At 63.0% G+C, this 26399-nt stretch overlaps 3 protein-coding genes across 4 annotated transcripts in view; 2 read left to right on the top strand and 1 right to left on the bottom strand.

Annotated features, from left to right (window-relative positions):
* ASMTL (acetylserotonin O-methyltransferase like) overlaps positions 1 to 17820 on the top strand; it is a 60328-nt gene extending 42508 nt beyond the window's left edge. For both annotated transcript variants that reach the window (XM_035711387.2, XM_025435409.3), the window contains exons 2-13: positions 1116 to 1247; positions 3366 to 3413; positions 3537 to 3601; positions 5312 to 5373; positions 5827 to 5935; positions 6574 to 6943; positions 8593 to 8755; positions 11083 to 11258; positions 12791 to 12908; positions 13569 to 13712; positions 15641 to 15763; positions 17098 to 17820. In XM_035711387.2, coding sequence (XP_035567280.2) covers positions 1197 to 1247; positions 3366 to 3413; positions 3537 to 3601; positions 5312 to 5373; positions 5827 to 5935; positions 6574 to 6943; positions 8593 to 8755; positions 11083 to 11258; positions 12791 to 12908; positions 13569 to 13712; positions 15641 to 15763; positions 17098 to 17324 — 1656 coding nt within the window. In that variant the 5' untranslated portion in view covers positions 1116 to 1196 and the 3' untranslated portion in view covers positions 17325 to 17820. The remainder of the gene's footprint in view (positions 1 to 1115; positions 1248 to 3365; positions 3414 to 3536; positions 3602 to 5311; positions 5374 to 5826; positions 5936 to 6573; positions 6944 to 8592; positions 8756 to 11082; positions 11259 to 12790; positions 12909 to 13568; positions 13713 to 15640; positions 15764 to 17097) is intronic.
* On the bottom strand, positions 15546 to 19079 carry LOC125754736 (translation initiation factor IF-2-like). Its single transcript, XM_049107879.1, has 2 exons — positions 16954 to 19079; positions 15546 to 16337 (listed from the first exon to the last, which is right to left on the bottom strand). The coding sequence occupies exon 1, from the start codon at positions 18992 to 18994 to the stop codon at positions 18014 to 18016; it is 981 nt and encodes a 326-aa protein (XP_048963836.1). The 5' UTR covers positions 18995 to 19079; the 3' UTR covers positions 15546 to 16337; positions 16954 to 18013.
* A 3214-nt stretch (positions 19080 to 22293) lies between these two features.
* Positions 22294 to 25830, top strand: SLC25A6 (solute carrier family 25 member 6). The gene is made up of 4 exons (XM_025435396.3): positions 22294 to 22570; positions 23539 to 24025; positions 24617 to 24757; positions 25255 to 25830. The coding sequence occupies exons 1-4, from the start codon at positions 22460 to 22462 to the stop codon at positions 25410 to 25412; spliced, it is 897 nt and encodes a 298-aa protein (XP_025291181.1). The 5' UTR covers positions 22294 to 22459; the 3' UTR covers positions 25413 to 25830.
* Positions 25831 to 26399: the final 569 nt, after the last annotated feature.

The raw sequence follows: 26399 nt of genomic DNA, 5'->3' as shown, positions 1-26399 counted from the left end.
CGGGGCCTGGGGCCGGGCTTAGTGACCTGGGGGCCTCGGCCGGGAGGTCTGCAGACTGCAGGCCTGGGGCCGGGAGGACCTGAGGCCGGGCACCTGGGGACCTGGGGGCCTGAGGCCTACTGACCCATGGCACTAGTGCTCAGGCACCCGGTGACCTAGGGGCCTGGGGCCTACTGACTTGCGGGGCTACTGCTGGGGGTCCAGGTGACCCGGTGGCCTGGGGACGTGGAGGTCTGTAGACCTGGGGGTCCGGGGCCGGGAGGACCTGAGGCTGGGCACCTGGGGACTTGGAGGCCTGAGACTAGTGCTCGGAGTCCTGTGACTCCGGGGCCTGGAGACCTGGGGGTCTGAGGCCGGAGACCTAGTAACCAGGGGCACACTGACCTGCGGGGATACTGCCCAGGGGACCTAGCGACCAGGAGTGCAGGCCAGTGCCGGGGCTAGGGGTCTGTGTGACCAGGGGGCAGGGGTCTGCAGTCTGGGGTCTTCGTTGGAGCAACGGCGTAGGGATTCCAGGTCCCAGTGACAGGGTGCTTGGGGTGTGTGTGGTCTGCGTGGCCTAGGACTGGAGACTTCAGGCCAGGCCCAGTGGCCTAGTGACCTCCTGGCCGAGGGACTGCCCGGCCAAGGCCATGTCTGTGCCTGAGCTGGGTCCGTCCTGTGGTGTCACTGTGTGACTGGCCCCCCCACGGGGACGGCCTTGCCTGTCCACACGTGTTTGGGGACCGCGGTCAAGCAGTGTCCGTGGCATTTTGTGCGGGTGGTCAGTTTCCAGCTGCTTGTCCCGCCCCGGGGCTGACGTGCCGGCCTCGGGGACACTCCGCGAGCCCTTTGACCGCTCAGAGCCTCAGACCCCGGCCCAAGCAGGCCGGCCGGCTGGCCTGTGCGTGGCCGCTGCATGGACGGCAGTGGCTTCCCTCCAGGTCCGCTGGGCCCCAGCCAGCCCGCTCCCCCCGGGCCGCTGGGCAGCACCCACGGGTCCCTGTGCCAGGAGGACAGGCCAGGCAGGAGCCGGCGCGCAGGGAGGGCCTCGTGGACCGCAGGGGGGGCGCTCGCTGCTCAGGGTCCGTGGGCTATCCCCGCGGCGCCTGACACCCCGTGTTCTCGTGTTCCAGGGTCTCAGGTTTGAGGTGGTTCCTTCGAGGTTCAAAGAGACGCTGGATAAAGCCTCCTTCCCCGCGCCCTACGCCTACGCCATGGAAACGGCCAAGCAGAAGGCCCTGGAGGTGGCCGCCAGGATGTACCAGGTGAGCGGCCGGGGCTGGGAGGGCGGTGGGCTCGGGGCCGAGCGCTGGGCTGGCCTCACTGTCCTGGGGTCTCGGGTCCCAGTGTGTGGGCCTGATCCCCTGCAGCGCGCGCTCGAGGAACCCAACAGGACCACTGAGCACAAAGGAGTGACGGGGCCTAGTTAGGATCCAAGGCCCCGGGTGGCATTGGGGTCTCGGTGTGGCAGCCGCAGCCTCCCGACGGGGCCGGGGTCGGCGCTGACCTGCTCGCAGGTAGCCTTCGCAGTACCCGGTCCTGCCGGGGAGGACGGCGTTCACCGTCTGGGTTACTTAACGCTCCATCATAAGGGATAGAGCATCAGCTAGGACGTGAGTTACCTGGGACGCGATGTAACGCTGTCGGTCACAGGATAAAGTCATGCAATGCACCGTCGTAATGAATACGTTATTATGTTTAATATAGTTATTTAATACACTATCCTAAGGAATATAACATCATTATTTACAATATAGTCATTTAATACACCATCGTAATGAATATAACATCATTATTTACAGTATAAGGTTATGTAATACAGTATCGTAATGAATATAACATTTTTAATATAGTTATTTAACACAGTATCGTAATGAATATAACACTATTATATGCAATATAAAGTCATTTAATACACCATCGTAATGACTATGACATTATTTTTAATATAGTTATTTAATACACTATCCTAAGAAATATAACATCATTATCTACAATATAAAGTTATTTAATACACCATCGTAATGAATGTAACATTATTTAGAATATAAGGTTATTTAATACACTATCGTAAGGAATATAATGTTATTATTTACAATATAAAGTTATTTAATACACCATCGTAGTGACTATAACATTTTTATTTTTTATTTTTTATTTTTATTATTTTTCATTATTTTTAATACAGTTATTTAATACACTATCATAAGGAATATAAGATCACCATCTGCAATACAAAGTCATTTAATACACCATCGTGATGAATGTAACATTTTTATTTACAATATAAGGTTATTTAACACACCATTGTAATGAATATAAGGCTATTTATAATGTACGGTAGTTAATACACTATCGTAATGAATATAACGTCATTATTTATAATATAATTTAATATACCATCGTAATGAATGTAACGCTGTTATTTACGATATAAAGTCACTTAATACGCCATCGTAATGAATGTAACTTCGTTATTTTTAACATAGTTATTTCATACACTTATCGTAATGAATGTAACATTATTTACGATATAAAGTTACTTCATACACCATCGTAATGAACACAACGTTACTATTTACACCGTGAAGTCGTTTCATGCACCATCGTGAGGAGCGTGGCGGCGGCACTTCGGTACAGAACTCGCATCGCAGGGTGTCCCTGCAGGTCACTAGACGCCGTCCCACCGTAGGCGTTCACGGTGCCCGATCGCCGTGCGCCATCTGTCACCAGGCGCCACAGCGACATCCCACCGCGACTCCGGTCATACCACACGTGCTGTGTGCCCCGCGCTATAACATCAGCTATTGCAATAAATACTCGAGTATTGATTAATTGATTTTCAGCGGTAGAAAGGTTAATGTTTAAGGACGCCCAGGGTTCAAGGTTCCCTACAGACAGAGGTGATCCCAGACGAGCGAGCTCGGCCCCGAGCCTGAATTTTCCACGCGGACTGATTTAATTGCCCAGACGGCCTTCTCCTTAATTGCCATTGAGCGGGTCAGGAGAGGGCTTTGTCCTTAATTCTGGATAGCTGGGGGAGGATTTGGGGCGGCGCCGGGACCGGTGCCCCCACGCCCCCCCGCGCCGTCCACCCCACCCCCACCACGAAGGAGGAGGAGCCCCTGGGGCGGACACTGCTGTTTGCAGTGCTGCCCAGCAAGTGCATCCCCATCACGTGACCACAGAACACCTGCAGGCTGCAGCCCCTCACAAGCCGGGGTCCCCGGCTCACACTCGGGTCCGTGCTGGGGACATCGAGGAAGCCCAGATCCCACTCTCCCAAGTAGGACTGGCTTCATACCCACCCCTCGCGCCACCAGGGTGTCTGCACAAGACACACACGGGCGTCATGTCTAAAGCTGCGTTTGCATTTCCCGCAGAAGGACCTCCGGGCCCCCGACGTGGTCATCGGAGCGGACACCATCGTGGTGAGTGCCCTCGTGGCCTTCTCTGGCCGCCTGTTTGCTGTGTCTGTGCTGGGGACAGAGACCGAGGTGCGGACGCTGAGACCCGGCCTGCTCAGCGCGCGGCCCTCCTTGGTTCTCTTGCAGACGGTCGGGGGGCTGATCCTGGAAAAGCCGGTGGACAAGCAAGACGCGTACAGGATGCTGTCCATGTGGGTGTGCGCCCTGGTCCCCCGGGAAGCAGCGGGGGGGCCTGGGAGGGGTCGGGCCTGGGTCGGGGTCCGTGCCCGGGGTGGGGCTCATGTCCCGGGTGGGGGGGGTCCTCAGCTGAGGTCCTTGGGGAGGGTCAGGCCCCTGGGGTGCGGCCTATGTCCAGGGTGGGGTGGGGTCCTCAGCTGTGGTCCCAGGGAGGGTCAGCTCCCTGGGGTGGGGCTCATGTCCCGGGTGGGGGGGGGGGTCCTCAGGTGAGGTCCTTGGGGAGGGTCAGGGCCCCTGGGGTGGGGCTCACGTCCAGGGTGGGGTGGGGTCCTCAGCTGAGGTCCTCGGTGGGGGGGGTCAGCCCCCTGGGGTGTGGCCTATGTCCAGGGTGCAGTGGGGACCTCAGTTGTGGTCCTGGGGAGGGTCAGCCCCCTGGGGTGGGGCCCTCACATGAGGGTCCCCGGTAGGATCAGCCCCTGGGGTGGGGCCCTCACATGAGGGTCCCCGGTAGGATCAGCCCCTGGGGTGGGGCTCATGACCAGGGTGGGGGGGTCCTCAACTGAGGTCCCGGGTAGGGTCAGCCCCCTGGGGTGCGGCTTATGTCCAGAGTGGGGTGGGGACCTCAGCTGTGGCCCCGGGGAGGGTCAGCCCCCTGGGGTGTGGCCTATGTCCAGGGTGCAGTGGAGACCTCAGTTGTGGTCCTGGGGAGGGTCAGCCCCCTGGGGTGGGGCCCTCACATGAGGGTTCCCGGTAGGGTCAGCCCCCTGGGGTGCGGCTTATGTCCAGGGTGGGATGAGGACTTCAGCTGAGGTCCCGGGGAGGGTCAGCCCCCTGGGGTGGGGCTCATGTCCCGGGTGGGGGGGGTCCTCAGCTGAGGTCCTCGAGGAGGGTCAGCCCCTGGGGTGGGGCTAATGTCCCGGGTCGGGGGGGGTCCTCAGCTGTGGTCCCGGGTAGGGTCAGGCCCCTGGGGTGGGGCTCATGTCCAGGGTGGGGTGGGGTCCTCAGCTGAGGTCCTCGGGGGGAGGGTCAGCCCCTGGGGTGGGGCTCATGTCCAGGGTGGGAGGGGTCCTCAACTGAGGTCCCGGGTAGGGTCAGCCCCCTGGGGTGCGGCTTATGTCCAGGGTGGGGTGGGGTCCTCAGCTGAGGTCCTTGGGGGGAGGGTCAGCCCCTGGGGTGGGGCTCATGTCCAGGGTGGGAGGGGTCCTCAACTGAGGTCCCGGGTAGGGTCAGCCCCCTGGGGAGCGGCCTATGTCCAGGGTGGGGCGAGGTCCTCAGCTGAGGTCCCGGGTAGGGTCAGGCCCCTGGGGTGGGGCTCATGTCCAGGGTGGGGTGGAGTCCTCAGCTGAGGTCCCGGGGAGGGTCAGCCCCCTGGGGTGCAGCTTATGTCCAGGGTGGGGTGGGGTCCTCAGCTGAGGTCCTTGGGGGGAGGGTCAGGCCCTGGGGTGGGGCTCATGTCCAGGGTGGGAGGGGTCCTCAACTGAGGTCCCGGGTAGGGTCAGCCCCCTGGGGAGCGGCCTATGTCCAGGGTGGGATGGGGACCTCAGCTGTGGTCTCGGGGAGGGTCACACCTGTCCCTCCGCACCTGTCCCCGCCGTGTCCCGTGGGCGGGCCCCTCACACAGCAGCCGCAGCAGCAACGCACGGACAGACAGACACGGGCTGATGGCGGGTGGCAGGGAGGCGCCCCCGCGGGGTCCGACCCGTCACGTCCAGGGCGTCCTGCAGGTTGAACGGCAAGGAGCACAGCGTGTTCACGGGCGTCGCCATCATCCACTGTTGCAGCAAAGGTACCGCGCCAGCCGCGTCCGCGTCCCCGTCCCGGGTCTGGGCCTCCGCGGGAGGGGCAGGTGTCCCTGCAGAGCTGAGCCCTCGGGTCCCCCGTGAGCGCATCTGTGCCCCTGTCTGCAGAGGTCAGGGCTGCCTGGAGGCCTGTGCGCCCCCGCAGGACACGGGGTCACCGTGGGTGTGACCTGCACGGGCGCTTCGCTGGCTGGTCCTGTGCAGTGCACAAGGTGTGGCCGCCGCCGGCTCACCTGGCCGCACACCTGGCTGCGGGGCGGAAGTCCCGGAGGGAGAGCCCAAGGAGCCCCGTGCGCGGCGGTCCCCCCACTCGCGGGGTTCGCTGGCTTCATGTTCCCCGTCCCCCCCAGACCCCGCGGTTGACCATCCCCCCTGGCGGGTGGGGCGAGCAGGGGCAGAGAGGTCGGCGGGGGGCGCCCTGACCTCGGCCCGTGCTGCAGGCGGCCAGCTGGACACGGACGTGTGTCAGTTCCACGAGGAGACCACGGTCAGGTTCTCCCGGCTGTCGGAGGAGCTGCTGTGGGAGTACATCGACAGCGGCGAGCCCATGTGAGTGCCCCCGACGGGGACGCGTGCCTCCGGCCCTCGCGACGCACCTGCTTCCCGGCAACACTGCCGTGCGGGGGTCGCTGTCACCGTGACGCCTCTGGGGGTGGTGGGACGTGTACTCACAAGCCTCAGCGGCGTGGGGACACCTGCCCCAGAGGAGCCGCCGTGTGCTGTGGTTGATGTGACCAAGGCTCAGGCCTGCATGCACGCGCCGGGTGGGACAGGGGAGGGCGCCCCTGCGTCCCTCGCGGCGGCACCGGGGAGGCAGGTGTCAGCGCCCAGGAAGGAGCGGCTCTTGCACGGCCCTTCCTCCATCCTTAAGGAGGTCTCGGCAGAGGCACAGGCGCTGATCGGGGTCCTCAGGGCCATGCCCCAGGGTGCATGTAGGAGGCAGGGAGCCCGGAGACCGCCAGCCAGTGACACCTGGCCACTGCCCGTGCTGAGGACTCAAGGGTCGCTTAGCAGTTTGCGCAGAGCCAGACTGGTCCCCGAAGGGCCCCGGGGTGGTCGCTGGGCTCCCTGCCCCAGGCTGTGGGATTGGAGGGCCACAGGGAAGCGATCGTGCGACCCCCAGGACTCTGGTTGGTCCCGTAACGGTCCCGCCGTCTGCCCCCCACCCGGTCGCTCCCCGCGCTCAGGGACAAGGCGGGGGGCTACGGGATCCAGGCGTTGGGCGGCATGCTGGTGGAGTACGTCCACGGAGACTTCCTCAACGTGGTCGGCTTCCCCCTGAACCACTTCTGCAAGAAGCTGGTGGAGCTCTACTACCCGCCCGGCCGCCACGACGTGCGGCGCGTCAAGCACGACTCCATCCCGGCCGTCGACACCTTCGAGGACCTGAGCGACGTGGAGGGTGGCGGCTCGGACCCTGCGGGGGGCATCGAAGGCGGCCCCGGAGGACAGGCTGCTGCGGGCACACGGGGAGCCGAGGCCAACGGCGCGGTGGAGAGCCCGCCCCCGTTCCCAGCGGACCTTCTAGGACTCATAGATGGCTTTAAAGCGTCAAAGGTACCGGTCTGAGCGTCCTGGGGCTGCCGTCAGCGATGACCGCAGATTCGGGGAGCTTAACACCACAGGGTGTCTGAGCTCCAGGGGGGCAGGACCACCGAGGTCCAGGGCTGGGGCTCCAGGGAGGGGCCCTCCCGCCTTTTCCGGCGTCTGGGCCCCAGGTATCCCCAGGCTGGTGGCCGCGTCCCTCCCGTCTCCGCCTCCGTCCTCACGGGGCTCCTCCTCCGCATCTGCAGCTCCTCTTCTGTCTCTTACGAGGACCCCGGTCATTGGACGTAGGGCCACCTCATGTCAGAGCCTTCACGTCCTCCCATCTGCAAACACCCTGTTTCCACATTCGACTCCCATCTCGGGTTCTAGGGGTCAGGACTTGGGCTTATCTCTTGGGGGCGAGGTGTCTATGGGTATTTGAAGGTGCACAGGGTCTGATGACTGCAGCACGGGGACACGGTGCACCCCTGAGAGGCCTCTACTGTGGCCCAGGGAGACGAGGCCAGAAGGCTGGCCGTTGCAGCAGCCTCGGGACGCCCAGCGCATTCCCTCTGGCCAGGTGGCAGGTGGGGGGGGTCTGGCGCCAGGTCACCAGCTGTGTGCAGGGATCTGTGTCCTCACCGTGCCGTGGCCTCGGGATCCCAGCCACAGGGTGCCCCAGGTGGGGTGAGCGCCTGCAGGCCACTGGTGCTCGCGGGAGCCCGCGGGTGCCAGTGCCTGTGGCCTCCTCGTCCTTCCTGCGTGCTCACAGGCCTGCCGGCACAGCGTCTCAGGCACACGCGCACCTGGCCGTCCTCACGATCGCGGCCACGGCGGCACGCCCACCCGGCGGTCTCCTCTTCTCTCCGGCCTTCTCCCGCGGCCCCGCTCGGCCAACCTTCCGGCTGCCCGAGGGCTCTGGGCCCCTGAGAGGCTGCAGGGGGGTGGCCTTTCCCGTGCTTGGGCTCCGCAGGGGTCGCCACATCAGTGGCTGCGGGGGTTGCTCCCTCCCACACCCCTCACACCCCACCGGCCGCCTCCCTCTGACGGCCTTGGCACGGCAGGAGCTGTCGTGATCAGGTGGTTGTGCTGTGTCAGGCCTCGAAATAATGAATTTTCCTGCAAATAATAGTTAAAACAGAGCTCAGGCAACATTGCATTGTCACAGGATGGAGGTCCGCTGTGCTCCCGGCATCTGCTCGTCTATGATCTCTTAGCTACCTGCCTACCAGTCATCAAACTATTACCTGTCCGCCCCCATGCGCATCACCAGACCGTCAGTTATCTGTGTCCATAAATCTACTTACCTACGTGCCATCTCCCAGATCTAGCATCCATCCATTTATCGACCTACCTGCCTACCTGTGCACCCATCTGCCCACCTATCACATCATTCTCCTGACAAAGGGCTCCCGGCGGTCAGGTGAGCTGACCAAGCCGAGGGGCAGAGGGAGAAGCAGGGCCCTGCGGGGAGCCCGATGCAGGACTCAATCCCGGGACCCCGGGATCACGCCCTGAGCCAAGAGCAGATGCTCAACCACCGAGCCACCCAGGTGTCCCTGGAGAAGTTGCCGTTGACGGTTTTCACAGCTTTGACCTCCTTCTTTCGGGTCCGTAGCAGTAAAAAGTACCTGACAGGTCACGTAGTAAGTGTAATTGTACTTGTTTTTAACGCACAGGCCCTGTTCACGGCTTGCAAGCTGAAGGTGTTCGACGTACTGAAAGACGAGGCCCCCCTGAAGGCCGCGGAGGTTGCGGGCAGAATTGATGCCTCAGTGTGTGGAACTGGACGGCTCCTGGATGCCTGTGTGGCCCTGGGGTTACTGGAGAAGACAGACGGAGGTAAGGGGACCTCCTACGTGTTGTGCTGACAGTGTTCGCAGGTGGAAGTCGCTCACCGAGTAAAGGTGGCTTCTGAGCGAAGGCGGAACATGGCGTTTCCCGGAGAATAAGAAGAGAGAATGGGGGAGAGGAAACGTATTGAGTGTACGTGCATGTCAGGAGAGTGACGTCATTACGGGCTCTGCTCTCAAAGGAGCTGCATCCCTCAGGGTTCACGAGAGAAACACAACCAGTGGAATAGGCATGTGCACAAGGCAGATACATGTTTTTAATTATTTAGACAGATGAGATAAAGGCATGGATACACAGGTACATAGATATTAGGGAGGGGAAATAGCTAGGTAGGTAACAGGAGATTTGGATGGATAGACTGAGGTTGGATAGATGAATAGGTGGATGGATGGATGAATGGATAATGGATGGATGGATGGATGGAAATGATGGATGGATGGATGGATGGATGGATGGATGGATATGACGGATGGATGGATGGATATGACGGATGGATGGATGGATGATGGATGGATATGATGGATGGATGATGGATGGATATGATGGATGGATGGATGGAATGACAGATGGATAGATAGGTACGTAAGTAGGTGGGTGAATGGATGGAAGGAAGAATAGATGGGTAGGTAGGTGGATGGATGGATAGATGCGTGGATGCATGGATAATGGATGGATGGTTGAGTGGATGGATGGACAGATGGATAGATGCATGGTTGGAGAGGTAGGTAATTAGGTACATGTATGAATGCAAGGAAGAATAGATGGGTAGGTAGGTAAGTAAGTAGATGCATGTGTGGGTCTATGGATAATAGATGTGTAGGTAGGTAGATGAATGAATGGAAGGAAAGAAGAATAGATAGATGGACAGATAGGTAGATGGATGGGTGAACATAAGGCTGGTGGATGGACGGATGGATAGATGCATGGATGAATAAGTAGGTAGATGTATGAATGGAAGGAAGACTAGATGGGTAGGTAAGTAGGTAGATGGGTGGATGGGTAGGTAGGTAGATGGATAAATGGAAGGATGGTAGACTGGATGGATGGGTGGGTGGATGGATGGGTGGGTGGATGGATTAATGGATGCATGGATGATGGATGGATGGTTGAGTGGATGGATGGATGGGTAGTTAAGTAGGTAGATGTATGAATGGAAGGAAGGATAGATTGGTAGGTAGGTAGATGGATGGGTACATGGATGGATGGATGGATGGTTGAGTGGAGGGATGGATGGATGGATGGATGGATGGAAGGATGGTTGAGTGGATGGATGGATGGATGGATGGATGGATGGAACGATGGGTCAATAGATGAATAGATAAGTAGGTAGATGGGGAATGGAGGGAAGCATAGACAGGTAGGTAGGTGGATGGTGGGCGACAGCGTGTTCGCCGAAACGAACGAGACTCTCGAGCATGGTCTCCGAGCAGACAGTCCAATGGATGGTCCCTCCGATGCCTTGGGAATGACAGGGGGCTCGAGGTACCTTCACCTGCGTGATAAGGAGGAACGTGGGGCGCCGGCCTGGGCCCCAGGAGCTGCCCTTTGCACAAAGTCGTACAAGCATGCGGTTAGGATTTGGGGCGCGGGAAGCGGGCCTTTCTCCCCAGCCAGATCATTGTCACGATCTCCTCCTCCTCTATCAAAAAGAATGACAGAACGTGGAGAAAGCTCCCGTGTCCAGACTTTCAATCACCCGGGAGGTTCTTCGGGCACGTTTTCGCGGGGCCCTTGCACGGTTCTGCGGGCGAACCTGTGAGCAGTTCCCACGCACACGCACAGGTCGTGCTGCTCTTCCAAAGGCTCAGAAGGAACAAGGTTTAGGCGTTAGGACGGACGCAGTGCGGCTCCTCGTCTCGATGAGGACAGTTGGTGGAGCCCTGTGTTGGCAGATGCGGGTCTCCCATCACCACCTGAGCCCCCAGCCTCCCGTTCTCTGGGTGCGGGTGTCCCAGAGGGGCTCCCCGGGGGGGCCAGGCCCTACGCACAGCCACCCGGGTGTGAAGAGGGGAGAGAAGGGAAGAGCTCTGACCCACATCGCCCACGGCCTCATCCCCTTCGCGTAAACGGCCGTAGGTGTCAGACCACCCTGCGCAGCGGTATGCAGCCTGGCGTGGCGTGGGTGCTCCTGGGCCCCCGGGCTTCAGGGGAACCGCCTCTGGGAGTATCCCCATGTTCGGGTCACACTTCCATGAGTCTGGTTCCGGGTGGGTCTGGGCTGAGGTCTCCGCGATGACCGAGCCCTGAGCAGGTGCGGTGTGTGGGGTCCCTGGGGCGTCCCCGGCCCGAGCGCCCACGGTGCCCTGTCGTGCCAGGTTACCGCAACACGGAGGTGGCAAGCCGGCACCTGGCGTCGGACGGCGAGTATTCGCTCCACGGCTTGGTGACGCGCCACGACGACCACACCTGGGAGCTCTTCACGCGCCTGGAGGTGGCCGTGCGACAGGGACCAAACGCAGCTGCGGGCGGGAAGGTGGAGGACCCGGCTCAGGTACTGGGGCTCCGGGCGCACACCTGCCCATCACACGCGTGTGTTGCAAAAGGACCCACGGGTATGGCTGCGGCCCGTGACCTGCGACCTCCTACAAAGCCTCTGCCTACCACCTTGGTGATGGGGAGGTCAGGGGAGGTCACGGGGTGGGAAGGACACGGGGTTGGGGGGGGCACCACCCGCTAGGGGGCGCACAAGCAAGGCACGTCCTTGTCACGGTTCTCAGTCCCGTCCCAGGTCCAGGCGCCTGCGGACTTGGGTCCACCCTCCGTCGTGGTGGAAGGGGCAGGGCGCGTCTGCCTGGGCCCTGCAGGGACACCAGGCCCGTCGTGGGGCTGCACCCTCATGACCTCATGACCTCATGACCCCGCCACCCCAGACACTGTCCCAATGCCAACCATCCCCTCCGGGTTAGGTTCTGACATAGGAAATTGGGGGGGAGGGCACCATCCTGAGCAGAGACAGTGGGGCACAGAAGCACCAGGCAGGGTCCCAGCAAGCAGAGCCGGGGGCGAGGGGGGTAGGGGGTCCCGGGGAGCAGAGTGAGTCCTGGGGAAAAAAGCGGGGCCAGGGGTCCTGGGAACCAGAGCAGGGGCAGGGGTCCAGGGGAACAGAGCAGGCGCAGGTGGGGGGTGGGGTCATGGGGACCAGAGCGGGGAGGTGGGTCCTGGGGAGCAGAGCAGGGGTGGGGGGGTGAGGGGAGGCAGGGTTCCCGGGGCGCAGAGCGGGGCAGTCGCAGCCTCAGCTCTCCCCACGGCCCCCATTGGAGAGGCAGCGAGGAAGGCAGGGCAGGGCTGGGGGGAACCACGTCCCAGGTGGGGGCTCAGGTGGGCGCCCCCCAACCCCGCCTGTCCCTGTGGGACTCAGGGCCACTTCCTGCACATCGCCCCCACCCCGTCTCCGCTGGCCATCTCAGTGGCCACCTGTCCCAGCAGGGGCTTGGGTTCCCCCTCCCCCTGCAGAGGCCCTGCCCACACGCGACCCCGGAGCGGGGGGGGGGGGGGGGGGGGGGGGTGGGGGGGGGGGGGGGGTGGTGGCTACAGGGTCCGAAGGATCAGCGGGCAGAGGGTCACCAGCACGGTGCCCGCTGCATGGGCCACCGGGGAGACCCCACCTGGTCCCTCCCGCCTGCTGTGCAGCGACACCCTTCCTGGGGAGCCTGGGGGCTCTAGGGTGAGCGCAGGTTGGCTGACTCCAGATCCTGGCCCCGGGCGTCTGTTTTGAAGGGAGGATCTGGATCCCACTGGAGCTGCCCTCCCTCCCTCGCTCCCGGCAGGACCCCACCCTGAGCTGGACCCTGCCCTGCCCCAGCAGAGCCCGCCTGACCTGGCTCCGCCCCCCCACCCCTCCCCGAAGGGCTGGGCCCCATAGGAACACCCACGCGGCCCAGGCCTGACTGCCCCCCCTCCCCCGGAGCAGCTCCCTGTCTGGCTGCCCCCTCATGCTCCCTGCAGAAAGGCGGGGTGGGGCCAGCAGCCGGGCCCCAGGAGCCCCTGGGCCTGGTGGGTCCCTCAGACCCCGTCCCGTTTCAGAGCCAGCAGACGATGCTGCAGTTCATGCGGGCCATGCACGGCCTCAGCAAGCTGACGGCCCGCCGGGTGGCCACGGCCTTCGACCTGTCCCGGTTCACCTCGGCCTGTGACCTGGGAGGTGCGTAGCCACAGCACCCCCACCCCCTGGGGCCAGGAATGGGGCGCAGACGACTTTGTGTGTTCCCCGGGAGAAGTCCCGCCCGCCTCATCTGCTAATGCGATGTCCAAAATGGGTTCCCCTCTCCACGCAGCAGCGAAGTCCCTGGGTTTGGCCGTGCCGCCGGCTGGGGCTTGGGGGCAGATCATCCCAAGTGCGAGGAGGTTCTAGGGATGGGCAAGGGGTACATTGAATCTGGGGGCCCACGGGGAGCCCAGAGCTGCCAGCTTTCATTTCCTGGTCATCTGTACGCCGCTCCTCCTGGTGGCCCAGAGCGGCTGCTGGGGCGCCAGCCATCACATCTACATTCTTGCCGCAGAAAGGAGATGGGAGGAGTGCAGCCCCCCCCCCCAGCTGGGCCACGATGCTCCCTGGGTGAGTCTATGCCCACCCGGAGCCCCGGCTCACCTGCGCTGGGCCAGCACCGGTCTTGCCGTGCCTAGCCAGGTCCTGACCCCGAGAGGCCCCGAAGCCTGTGTGAGACAGCAGAGATCTCTGCCAGCAGCTGCCTTCCGGCCGCAGTGTGCGTGCTCAGGCATCACTTTGGTTTAGCCAAGGTGGAACCGGGGCGGCCGGCCAGGGGGCACGGGCGGGTCACGGAGCAGGTGTGCGTCCCCGCAGGCTGCACGGGCGCGCTGGCCCACGAGCTGGCCCACGAGTACCCGCGCATGAGGGTGACGGTGTTCGACCTCCCGGACGTCCTCGAGCACGTCGCGTGCTTCCAGCCCGGAGGGCGGCCCTCGGAGCGGATCAGCTTCGTGCCAGGTGCGCGCTGCTTTGTGTTTGCCGAGCGTCAACGTTCGGCCGACCGTATGGGCTTCTACGGGGTGTGCGTGCAGGGTGTGGGTGTGCGTGTCTTCTGGGAATGTGAACATGGGTGTATTTGTGTGTGTGCACATGCGGTTACCTGTGTGGGGGATGGCTCTGTGTGTGTCTGGGCGTGTGCGTGCGTGTGCCTATGCATGCACATGTGTGCCTGGGCACGTCTGTGCGGTGTGCCTGTGCGTGCTTATGATACGTGTGTGTTGTATGTGTAAATGCAATCGTCTTTGCGTGTGTGCATGCATGCATTTGTTGTTTCTGCATGTATGTGCATGTGTGTGTTGTCTGTGTACATGCAAATGTATGTCTGTTTGTCTGCATGTGTTTGTGTGTGCATGTACACACGTGTGTCTTCTTTGTGTGGGCATGTAGTTGTGCCTGTGTGTGTGCTTGCATCTGTGCATATCTCTGTGCGTGATGTCTTTGTCTCAGTCTCTGTGCACATGTGCATGCACGCTTGTGTGTCTGCACGTGTGCATGTATGCATGTTGCCTGTATGCATGCACATCTGTGCCTGTGTACATGTCTCTGTGTCAGTGTGCCTGTGTGTGCTTATGACACGTGTGTTTGAGTGTGTGTGTACGTGTGTGTCTGTGTAAACGCAAACGTCTGTGTGTGCATGCATGCATTTGTTGTCTGCATGTACGTGCATGTGTGCGTTGTCTGTGCGTGCAAACGTAAGTCTGTTCTGCATGTGTTTGTGTGTGCATGTACACACGTGTGTTTGTGTGTGCATGCAGTGTGTGTGTTTGCATCTGTGCATATCTCTATGTCTGATGTCTTTAAGTCTCAGTCTCTGTGTGCATGTGCCTGCACGTGTGTGTCTGTGCGTGTGCATGCCCGTGTGTTGCCTGTCTGCATGCACGTGCCTGTATACATATCTCTGTGTCGGTGTCCCTGTGTGTGCATGTGATACGTGTGTTGTCTGAGTGTGTGTTGCGTGTGTGTATGTGCATTTAAACGTATCTATGCATGTATTTGTCTCTGCATGTTCATGCATGTGTGCATCATCCGTGTATTTGTCTATGCGCGTGTGTGCAGCTACGTGTGTGTGTGATGTGCATGCAGTGTGTGTGCGCCTGCGTGTGGTCTGCATGCGTGTGTGCATGCACATGAGTTTCCGTGTGTGCGTGCACAGTTGTGTGCATCTCCACGTCATATAACGTGAGCGTGAGCGGCCGTGTCAGCGGCCCTGGAAGCAGCAGTGCTGGGCGGGCACGTGGGGACGTGGATCGGCAGAGGTGGGCGTCTGCAGGTGTCTGCACCCACCACGGCCACACAAGCTGGAGCAGGAAAGCCTTGAGTTAGACGCGAGGGAGAACTTCCAGGGCCGGGGCAGGGGGTGGATGCAAACGTGGGAGCAGCTTGAAAAGAAACCCTTGCGGTCCTGAATCCCGTGGGCGCCGCGACCCGGCCCAAGGGCACGCGTGCTGACGGCCCAGGGTTCGGACTTCTGGCATGTTTTGGGATCAGGACACAGTTGTCCCTGCTGCCAGCAGTTCTGGGGAGCGGCCGACCCCCCCCCCCCCGTCATGTGTCTGTCGGGTGGACACGTAGCTCCCGCGTCCCTGACGGGCTCATGGCACCTTGTTTCCACACCAGGTGATTTTTTTTTTTTTTTTACTTCATTTAATTAATTAATAATTCTTTTTTCCATGTGAGTTTTCCTTTTTCTTTTCTTTTTTTTAATTTCATTTTATTTATTTCTTATTATTCATTTATTTTCTCCTGAGTTTTTCTTTTTTTCTCATTTTATAAATTTTATTTTACTTAGTATTCTTTTAATTTCCTTATTTTTTATTTATTTTCTTATTTCTTTTTATTATTATTATTATTTTTTTTATTTTCTTATTTCTTTATTTTGTTCCCAGGTGACTTTTTCAAGGACAGCCTCCCGGAGGCAGAGCTGTACGTGCTCTCCAGAATCCTGCACGACTGGCCGGACGACCAGGTGCACGCGCTGCTGGGCCGGCTGTCAGGCCGCTGCAAGCCAGGTGAGACGGGGCCCGGGCCGGGGCCTTCCTGCACATGCGCACCCAGAAAGGAAAGACAGGACGAGGTGGCTTGGCGGAGAGCCAGGTGACCCGGCTTGGTCCGCGGGGAGCGTGCCGGGAGCTCTGGGAACCTCTCACCGGAGCCCCGTGTCCTGGCCCCATAAAGCCGGTGACTGGCGTCTGCGCTCTGGGGCCCCGGAGGCTCCTGGACGCGCCCCAAGTGGTCCCTCTGAGGACGCAGGCTGTGCACCTCCCGACTGCTGGCCTCGGCGCTCCGTGTCCCCGGGGCCGTGTCCGAGGCGGTCACAGCCGCCATGGCCCGTCAGGCCGTGCAGCAGGATGCATCCAGCCACCCCGCGGCCCCGTCGCAGGCCCTCGAGGTCCCAGTCCCGGAACCACGGCTCTCATTTCCGCGTCCTGAGCTCCTGGCATCTGGCGAAGCAGTTCTGGGGGGGCCTCCCTGCGGCCTTGGGGAGCGTAAACGAGCCGGCCATCCGCGTGTCCTGTTTTGTGCACCGTGAGGCTGCTTGTAGTCTTGCACTTGGGCCGGGAGGTGCCCGTCATGTGGGGTCTCCTATTTTGCACAAAAAGAAAGAAGGAACTGAAGTGTGAAGTGCAACGGGGCGTGTATGCGTAGAGACGGGGCTGTGGCCCAGGCGACATGCAGAGTGTGCAGGCGAGAGGAGGCAGGAGGGCCCCTCCCCGGAGCCTGTGGAGGGAGCGTGTCCCCCCTGGACCCCAGAGCTGGGCGAGGATGTGACCCTGGGACAGTGCGGTTGCAGGCGACGTTCATGGCCAGGAGGGCCGGCTGGGGGAGTGCAGGGGCGAGCCCGGGGCGCTGAGGCTTCCCCCCAGACAGGTTCACAGATGTCAGAGCTCGCACCCCAGAGCTTCCCTGCACCTGCAGAGCTGCCAGTTCGCGGGTGGCCTGCACCCAGGGCGCAGGGGTCGCAGAGCTCAAACTGGCCTTTTGTAAGATTTTCTTATGGGATTTCCAGCATGCGTGCGCCGTGATGGGGCCGCGGTCCCCGCACCCAGACTCAGTTTCCCCCACCCGTGTGCACGAGGTGAACCATCCCGGCCCCGGGTTGTGTCCACCAGCGCTGGGCTCGCCCCCGGCTCCGCGTCCCGGTCCTGCGTCCTCCTCCCATCCCAGGGTCTGGGTCTCTGTCCCCTGTGGTTCTGCTCACCCTGCACACTGGCGGGCAGTGACCCCACCTCGCCGCAGGAGGCCCGGCAGTCCCCTCACTACATTCCACCCCCGTGCGGGGTGTCCCCACGGGGCCCACTGTGGAAACCTTGCCCTTGACCGCAACTGGCTGTGTGCTTCGTAGGCGGCGGCGTGTTGGTGGCCGAGGAGACCGTGGACGAGGACCCAGCGGCGGCCCGGAGCAACCTGGCGGCGGCCCTGAGCCTGCTGGTGCGCCCCCGGGGGCGCGGCCGCAGCGGGGCGGAGTACCGGGACCTGCTGGAGCAGCACGGCTTCCGGGACGTGCAGGTGGCGGCCGCGGCGGGGGGCGCGCTGCACCTGCTGCTGGGCACCCGGGCCTCGCCGCCCTGAGCCCCGGCGGTGGGGCAGGCCGCAGCAGGCGCAGGGCGCTCGCCGGAGGTCCCGCTGCCGTGGCGGGAGCCGCGCAGCCTGTGCAAAGGCCCGGTGGCACCCAGGCCCCCTGGGCGCCTCCTCCACGCCTCTTTTCCCCGCGCTTCTGCGTGTGTTTAAGCAGCTGCTGCCTCACGCAGGTGGCGGGTCATGGGGTGGACAGGACTCCTTTCCACCCAGGTCCCCGAGCGACGCGTGTCACGCTCAACTCTTGTGTACGTGTGCCTTAATTTATCTTCTGAACAGGCAGGTGCCTTGCGCTCTTCTGTATATCGGGCAATGACAGTGCAGAGCAGCTCGCAAGGTGTCTGTGAGCGGACGTTCTGGAATTATTAGGAAAACGGTCCAGTCGGTCACATCCCTGGTGGCTGACGCGCCTCCCACGTGCGTGTGCACTGGTGCACGTGCGCGCTCTGTCTCAAATAAATAAATCCTTAAATAAAAATAGTAAAAATGAGCAACTGCGCGGGCCTCCACATGCTTATACGCCCAGTAGCTTTCTCTGTGTGGACGGGTTTTCTACAGAGACACCAAGTTACGTCTACGTGTGAGCGTGTAGACTCACACCAATCGCGCCTGTGCTCGATGTTGTCTCATTAGATGTGCCTTCACGCAGACGTCAATGCATTCTTTTGGTCAGAGTCCAAATTTTAAAAATAATAATAATAATAGTAATGGCAAGTTGGGTGTCGATCGGAGCCTGGGGTGGAAGAGGGATGAGGTGGTGATGAGCGGGGCTGCGGCGTCCAGGGCGGTGCCCGCAGCTGCCCTGCTGCAGGACGAGGGTTCGGGCTCAAGGCCTCACCTGGTGCCCCTGAAACAGGCCCTTCGCGCCCCGCCCAGGCCTCTCCCTCCGCGTCCGACCCCTGCGCGGGGCTGGGGCAGGTGACCGAGCTCCTCCCACCCCGTCCAGGCTCCTCCCACCGCGTCCGACCCCTGCGCGGGGCTGGGGCAGGTGACCGGGCTCCTCCCACCCCGTCGGACCCCTGAACTGGCCTGGGGCAGGTGACCCAGGCCCCACCCACCGCGTAGGTGCCGCTGCGCAGGCCTGGGGAAGGTGACCCGGGCTCCTCCCACCGCGTCCAGGCTCCTCCCACCCCGTCCGACCCCAGAACCAGCCTGGGACAGGTGACCCGGGCTCCTCCCACCGCGTCCGACCCCTGCGCAGGCCTGGGACAGGTGACCCGGGCTCCTCCCACCGCGTCCGACCCCTGCGCAGGCCTGGGGCAGGTGACCCGGGCTCCTCCCACCGCGTCCAGGCTCCTCCCACCCCGTCCGACCCCAGAACCGGCCTGGGGCAGGTGACCCGGGCTCCTCCCACCGCGTCCAGGCTCCTCCCACCCCGTCCGACCCCAGAACCGGCCTGCGGCAGGTGACCCGGGTTCCTGCCACCCCGTCCAGGCTCCTCCCACCGCGTCCGACCCCTGCGCGGGGCTGGGGCAGGTGACCGGGCTCCTCCCACCCCTTCCGACCCCTGACCCGGCCTGGGGCAGGTGACCCGGGCTCCTCTCACCGCGGGGTCCCCTCCTGCACCGGGTCCGCCGCCCCTGTCCTGGGCTGGTGCTAAGCAGGGAGGGCTGGTGCCCTCTTGGGGTGGCCGCGCTGCGTGACGCTGACGGACCCGGTGACATGGCACACCTGCTCTCGGTGGCTGCCACTTGTCTCAGGGACGCAGGGGTAGAAGCAACCGCGCTCCTCACCAGGCCCCTCCGAACATCCAAGTCCCCCCCCCCGCCCCCCGACCGTGGTCCCGGCTGCTCTGTGCCTGCGCCCCCGACGCCCCGACCCCACGACCCCGGGCCCAGCACGGGCCGCCCCTGGGCGTGCACATCCCCCGGCGCCCCGACCCCACGACCCACGGAGACCACGGCTGGGAGCCAGCGGCCAGATAACATCTCAGAAGGCGGCGACAGTCCGTGGGTTCCTTACACCACGCGCTGTCCCGTGTCTCTTTTGGTAGTAAAACACCAGAAAAATGAGATTACGACGTGGGGCCTCGCTGCCACACGACCTGCCTCTTCGTTTGTCGGGAATACAGCTCTTTTTAGGGGCGTCTGACGGGGAGCAGAGCCGGGTACGCGTGTCTTTAAAGGGCCTTAGTCTTCAGGAGCCAGGGGGGCTCTGGAGGGTGGAATTCTGCGGCTGCCCCCCCCCCCAGCACCTGTGCAGGGGACAGTTATTCCTGGACGCACCCGGCCTGTCGTTGGGCAGGTGTGTGACCCCAGGGCTCCAAGCAGCGCCCCCGGGGAACGCGTCACCACCCTCCTGACCACCGGCATCACAGGGTCCCGTGGGGGGGGCACCATCTGACCCAACCGACCGGGTTCCTTAAAGGCAGGCCTCAGGGAAGGCACCCCCACCCCCAGCGCGCAGCCCACCCCGTCGTTCTCAGCCATCAGCTGCAAGGCACAATCTTTGCCAACAGTTTTACTACAATCTTTTATTTGTTTAATTCCCACACCCGTTTTCCAGACACCGTGGGGCCGCGGCGTGAGGCACCTGCTGGCCCGGCGCCAGGCGAGCACCCGGGGCGCCCCGTGCAGTCTTAGGCTCGGGGGTGCTTCTCAGGGTCCCCGCGCGGGCTGGAAACAACCCTTTGCAGGCCCCGGGCCTCCCTGCCTCCCCTGCCACCCCTCCCCTATCCCGGTGAGACCGTGCAGGCTGTGGCCTTTCCCGGGACACGAGCTTCTTGGTTTCTAGTGTTCCTCAGCCCCCTGCTCTGTAGGGCCAGCTCCCGTGCATCCCGGGCCCTGTGTCACCCGCACACACACTCCAAGGACGAACAGGTCAGTGCCTGAGCCTACCCGCCCACCCCCCCCCCACCCGAGGGAAAACGTGTCCTGAACCTCAATTAGCCCTAAGTGCAAGGGCTCCTGTTGGTTCGTGCAAACGGATTCCAGAAGCTTCCCGGGGCCCCCAGGGCTCCGAGCCGGCTGCTGGGAGTTCAGAGCTAGCGGAGGGCAGAGGCTAACCGCCCCCCACGGCAGGAGCCCCCCACGGCTGAGCCCGGCGCTCTAGAGAAGCTCCTCGCTCGTCCCAACTCCATTGCAGTCGTCAGCCTGGGCGCCCCCCCTCCCAGCAGACCTCTGGGGCACTGGCACTCGGTGCCCGGCCCTTCCGGCCCAGACAGGCCCGTACTGTTGTCACCTGGAGGTGCCCCCCACGGCCGCTGCGCCAAGCCTGGGGCCCTCCGTGGACCTTCCCGCTCCCTGTCCCAGCGAAGCCCCCAGAATGTGCCAGAATCTCCAACGCCGTGTTCGCGAGCCCAGACCCTGGGGCCTTCTAAGTGACTTCTGGGTGCTCCCCCAGCACCCCCTGCACCCTGGCCAGCACGGGTGCTCCAGCCTCACCTGCCTCTCCCAGAGGCCAGGCCTGGGCGGAGCCGGCATCCGCAAGGACACAGGGAACTGGACAAGGACACAAAGCTCCGCGATGCTTTGCTGGCATCCGGCCACCCGCTCAAGGGTTCCCTACCTGCCAGGGGGACGCAGGGGAGCAAACACAAGTGGGGCGAGCACGGGAGCAGGGAGGAGGAGGACGGAAGCGGAGGCAGGGACAGGAGAGAGACAGGAAGAGAGACAGGGAGGCCTAAAGCCAGTCGGGCGGAGCCCTGAGGGCGCCTCCCGGAGCTGGAGTCCCGCTGCGGCCAAGCCAGCGAGCGACACACCTTCCACTCCGAGCGACACACCTTCCACTCGGATCGCTCGCTCGGTTACAATCCAGTAAGAGGTTCAAGGTCAATGGAACGTTCCGCAGGACACCGTGTCCGGGCTTGAGCTTCCCTCCTGGGGGTGCCCGGGGTGTGTGTGCATGTGTGTGTGCAGGTGCACGTGTGTGTGCAGGTGCCTTCTGCGTGTGCACAGGTGCCGTCTGCGTGTGCAGGTGCACGCGTATGTGCAGGTGCCTTCTGCGTGTGCACAGGTGCCGTCTGCGTGTGCAGCTGGACACACAGGTGCATGTGCGTGTGCAGGTGCCTTCTGAGTGTGCGCAGGTGCCCTGTGTGTGTGCAGGTGCACGAATGCACAAGTGCGTGTGCGTGTGCAGGTGCCCTCTGTGTGCAGGTGCACGCGTGTGTGCAGGTGCCGTCTGCGTGTGCACAGGTGCCGTCTGCGTGTGCGTGTGCAGGTGCCTTCTGCGTGCGCAGGTGCCCCGTGTGTGTGCAGGTGCACGAATGCACAGGTGCATGCGTGGCCGGCTCAGCATGGCCCCGTGCAGCGAGCGCCGCCGCGAGTCACCCGTCCATGCGGGCTGCAGCACCCCCACATGAGGGCGCGGGGGTCTTGGGGGGGCCCAGGCTTGGGCTCGCTGGGGATGGTCTGGGGCGTCCGCATGGGCCAGTGGGCGGGGCGCTGGAGTGAGGACGGGTCGGGCGGCCAGTCGTGGGGACTGTGGGCTTTTGGAGGGGGGAAGTGCAGGTGGCAGGCGACCTGACCTTGCGGTCTTCGAGCTGACCTTGGGGTCTTCCAGAGGAGCCCGGGGCCGCGACGTGACCTCGGGGTCAGCACACGGGGCCAAGGGGTCGCGGTCGGGGGACGGGTCGCGCAGGGTCAGGGTCGCGGTGCTGGGCGCGCCCGGGGGGCCAGCGGCTGGAAGGAGCCCGAGCTCGCGGACCCGCCGCCGCCGCCGCCCCCTCCCCCCGCCGGGAGCGCCCAGGGCCCGCGGCGACCTTCACAAGGTCACGGCGGCGGCCGAGCCCTCGGGCCGCACGGCGCATGGGCGGGGTCCCGCTCCCGGCATGCCTCGGGGCCCGGCGCGCGGGAAGGGGCGGGGCAACGGCAGCAGCGCAGCCAATGGGCGCGGCGCGGGCGGGCACGGGGCGGGGCGCGCTGCGGCTCCCGGCAGCCCGCGGGGGCGCGGCGCGCGGGAAGGGGCGGGGCGTCGGCGGGCGGCGCGGCCAATGGGCGCGGCGGGCGGGGGCGCGGGGCGGGGCTTCGGGCCCTTAGCGGCTGCGCGCTGGGCGCCCCGTCCTTTCGGTCCCGGCGGCGGCAGCGCGGAGCCAGCGGCGCCCTCCCTCCCTCCCTCCCTCCCTCGGTTCGCCCGTCCGTCCGGCTGTCCGCGCCCGCACTCCGCCGTCCGCCGCCCGCCCGCCCGCCGCCATGACGGAGCAGGCCATCTCGTTCGCCAAGGACTTCCTGGCCGGAGGCATCGCCGCCGCCATCTCCAAGACGGCCGTGGCCCCGATCGAGCGGGTCAAGCTGCTGCTGCAGGTGCGCACGGCGCGTGCGCGCTCGGGGACCCGGGACGGCGGTCCCGTCGGGGGGGGGGGTCCGGGCGTGCTGCGAGGGCTCGCGGTGGGGGGTGACAGCGGGGCGGGCCGGCCGCGTGCACCGGGACCCGCGGCCGCCGGAAGTGCGAGGCCGCGCCGCTTTGTCCGCGCGCCGCCCGCTTCCGGGGCCGGGCCGGCCGCGCGTCACGTGGCGCTCTCCGCGCGTGCGCGCTGGGGCAGAGCTCTCGGGCGCCCGGAGCGCGGGCCTCGCCCCCGCGGTTCCCACCGTCGAGGCCGAGCGGACCGCGGGAGCCCCGCGAGCGCCCCCTGTGATGGAGGCCGGGACTTTGCTCCGCCCCGTTCCGGCCTGAGAGGCGGCGAGCCGCGGCGCTCCGCTGGGAAGTCGTTGCGCCCGCGGCCAGCTGGCGGCAACATTGTTGCAGCGCCTCCTTGGCAACATTGTTGCAGCGCGTCCTTGGCAACGTTGTTGCGGGTGGGGCAGTGGGAACATTGTCGGTTGACCCGTGCGGACCTGCGGGGACCAGTGTCCTGGGCTGTGCCCCGTCCTGTCGAGCCAGTGCACGCTCCCGTGCACGGATGAGCGGTGCGGACTTGCAGGGACCAGTGTCCTGGGTGTGCCCGGTCCTGTCGACCCAGTGCGCTCCTCCCGTGCACGGATGAGCGGTTCCGACTTGCAGGGACGCGCCTCCCGGGATGAGTGCCCTCCGGTGCTGGGTTGACCGGTGGTGTCCTGGGCTGTGCCCCATCCTGTCGACCCAGTGCGCTCCTCCCGTGCACGGTTGAGCGGTTCCACTTGCAGGCATAGGCCCCCCCGGGATATGAGCTCTCCCGTGGAGCTACCGTGCTCACATGCAGGAATTCCCCTCCAGGGACTCGCCTACCCTAGGGACGCTGGCTGGTACTGCGTGCGGGCCCTCTAACGAGCCTGTCCGCCCGTCTATCTCGCAGGTGCAGCACGCCAGCAAGCAGATCGCCGCCGACAAGCAGTATAAGGGCATCGTGGACTGCATCGTGCGCATCCCCAAGGAGCAGGGCGTGCTGTCCTTCTGGAGGGGCAACCTGGCCAACGTGATCCGCTACTTCCCCACGCAGGCCCTCAACTTTGCGTTCAAGGATAAGTATAAGCAGATCTTCCTGGGGGGCGTGGACAAGCACACGCAGTTCTGGAGGTACTTTGCCGGCAACCTGGCATCAGGCGGGGCCGCGGGCGCCACCTCCCTCTGCTTCGTGTACCCGCTGGATTTCGCCAGAACCCGTCTGGCGGCCGACGTCGGCAAGTCGGGCACCGAGCGGGAGTTCAAGGGCCTTGGAGACTGCCTGGTGAAGATCACCAAGTCCGACGGCATCCGGGGCCTCTACCAGGGCTTCAACGTGTCCGTGCAGGGCATCATCATCTACCGGGCGGCCTACTTCGGCGTCTACGACACGGCCAAGGGTACGTGTGTTCTTGCTGTGGGGCTGCACGTGCGGCGGGGGCTCCGGGATCCGCTGTTGGCAGAGCCGCACTCTGCAGGGTGGGAAGTCTGACATCCACACGTCCACGGGGTTGCTGGCGTTCGTGGCGTCTCCTCGGTGTGTAGATGGCAGTTTTGTCCGTGTGTCCTCACGTGGGCCTCTTTTGTGCGTCTGAGTTTAGATTTTTTACAGGGTGTTGATGGTGTTGGATTAGGGTCTCCTCTGAAGACGCTTTACACTGTTTTTTAAAGGCAGTTATTTTTAGGTATCCGGGGTTTTCAGCGTGAACATTAGGGTGTGCCGTTCACACCCTGAAAGCTAGTGTCTGTGCAGCAGAACCGCCTCTTGTGTGGTACATGCACTTACCAGGCTCGCCTGTCCCTCTCTGTAGAGAGAGCCCGTTCGTTCCCAGGCACTAAGCGTGGGCCTCAGGGACCGCTCTATGCCCTGCGGGTGGTTCCATGCCGTTCCCTGGTCGCGGGGGCTCCACGTGGCACCAGGGCAGGCAGTACTGCTCTTGCCCCGCTGTGTGTGTGGCACTGGAACCTAACGCTGGCTGGTGACCCCGCAGGCATGCTCCCAGACCCCAAGAACACGCACATTGTGGTGAGCTGGATGATCGCCCAGACTGTGACGGCCGTGGCCGGCGTGGTCTCCTACCCCTTCGACACCGTGCGGCGGCGGATGATGATGCAGTCCGGGCGCAAAGGAGGTACGTTGTCTCGGTCCTGGTGACCGGGACTTGTCCTCGGAGATGAGAGATACAAGAGCTCCTGGAATGACGGGCCCTTTGGTGGCCTCAGGCCATGGGAAGCGGGGCTAACAGATGAGGTTCTTCACAGGGTTTGAGACCGTAACTGTTGATCCAGGGGCGCTAGAACCCTGCAGCCCTGCCGGGTACCTGCCCGGGCCCTTGGTGCTGCCCGTGCTTTGGTCTTCTCTACGCTGGCCCGGGACCTTGCACTGATCCCAGGAGTGGACACGGGGCTGCAATTTGGGTGTTTTGGTTATAGCCACAGCAGTGGGCTGAGCAGCGGCCAAGACCTGGAGCTGTTGGTGTGCAGAGCCTCATTTTTCCCTGGGATGAGAAATCCAGGTCGCCTGGAGGGTGGCATCCGGTTTCAGTGTGTGGACCGTGTCTTCTGGGTTTCCCTTTGCTCTTTTCCCGAGTAACCTCCCAGTAAGCTCTCCTGTCTGTCCCTCTTGCAGCTGACATCATGTACAAGGGGACCGTCGACTGCTGGCGGAAGATCTTCAAAGATGAAGGGGGCAAAGCCTTCTTCAAGGGCGCGTGGTCCAACGTCCTAAGGGGCATGGGGGGCGCCTTCGTGCTGGTTCTGTACGACGAGCTGAAGAAAGTCATCTAGACATTCCTCCTCCAGACACGGGGGCCAAGGGAATCACGTAGAATCCTTTTAACTGTTACGGACCATTGATCTTCGAGAAATTCCAGTGTCCTTGTCCCGGCCAGATCACGTAGACAGGGCTGGGGAAGGTTCCAAAGGGGGCTCATTGTGATCGATCATCGGCACCAGGTTCCATGTTTTGATTCCGGGGGGAGGGCAATCATGACGTCTTCGTGGGTCCACGGGCTGGCAGTTCCGCCGCTCAGACCATAGAGTCCAGGTGCTTGTGGGACCCGGGTTGTGTTTAAGTATTTATTTAAAAAAAAGAATCATGTCTCCATTTGTACTTAAGCACTGTTCTCTTTTGCACAGCCGAATATTTGCAATTATGTTCCACGTCGGGCATTCTGCTGCAAAACCATAAAAACTGGGACACAGAGTTTCTGGTGCATTGTTTTCAACGGAGCAGCTTGTGGGCTCTGGGCTCGGGCATGGTGAGCGGAGGGGGGGGGGATGCAAGGGGTCAGGGAGGCCACGTTCTGCTCTCCCTGGAGAGTCCTTGGGGAGAGTCCTTCGGGGACTCTCGGATGAGATTCCTAGCACCCTGGTGAGGTGATGGAAACAAGCTCATCTGCAGCTCGTTCTGCCCACAGACCACCCTGGGTGCTGAAGACAAGCCAGTGCGAGGGAGCCTGGGGCGTCTGACCCTCCCTGCTCCAGATCCAAGCCTCCCATTCTGTGCCACCTGCCAGGACCTCTGGGGCCTCCTGAATCTTCCCCCGCCCTCACCCCCGGTGAAGGAGCCAGTGTAGCCAGTCTCCCTGCTGAGAAAAACATTCCGGAAGTAGCCCCAGCAGCCACATCCTGTGGCCCAAGTCCGCCCTGGGGCAGGTCTGCATCCTGTGCGGCTGTTTGTGCAGAAACCCCCACGTGAGGGTGAGAGAAAAGGTCTCCAGACTGAACCTTGGACCTGCCATTGCTTCCACCTGTGAAGCAGGAGACCTGGGG

The sequence above is a fragment of the Canis lupus genome, chromosome X, assembly GCF_003254725.2.
Source record: "Canis lupus dingo isolate Sandy chromosome X, ASM325472v2, whole genome shotgun sequence".
NCBI classification, from domain to species: Eukaryota; Metazoa; Chordata; class Mammalia; order Carnivora; family Canidae; genus Canis; species Canis lupus.
The sequence above is the reverse complement of the archived record's forward strand: the minus strand, read 5'-3'. Positions and strand labels throughout refer to the sequence as shown.

What these genes read in the sequence shown, in the direction of transcription:
- LOC125754736 (XM_049107879.1), bottom strand. Translation starts at nt 18,994, where the DNA reads ATGTCACCGGGTCCGTCAGCGTCACGCAGCGCGGCCACCCCAAGAGGG.
- SLC25A6 (XM_025435396.3), top strand. Translation starts at nt 22,460, where the DNA reads ATGACGGAGCAGGCCATCTCGTTCGCCAAGGACTTCCTGGCCGGAGGC. An exon ending in GGGTCAAGCTGCTGCTGCAG is followed by an intron (nt 22,571 to 23,538) that starts GTGCGCACGGCG and finishes TCTATCTCGCAG; the next exon opens with GTGCAGCACGCCAGCAAGCA. An exon ending in CGTCTACGACACGGCCAAGG is followed by an intron (nt 24,026 to 24,616) that starts GTACGTGTGTTC and finishes GTGACCCCGCAG; the next exon opens with GCATGCTCCCAGACCCCAAG.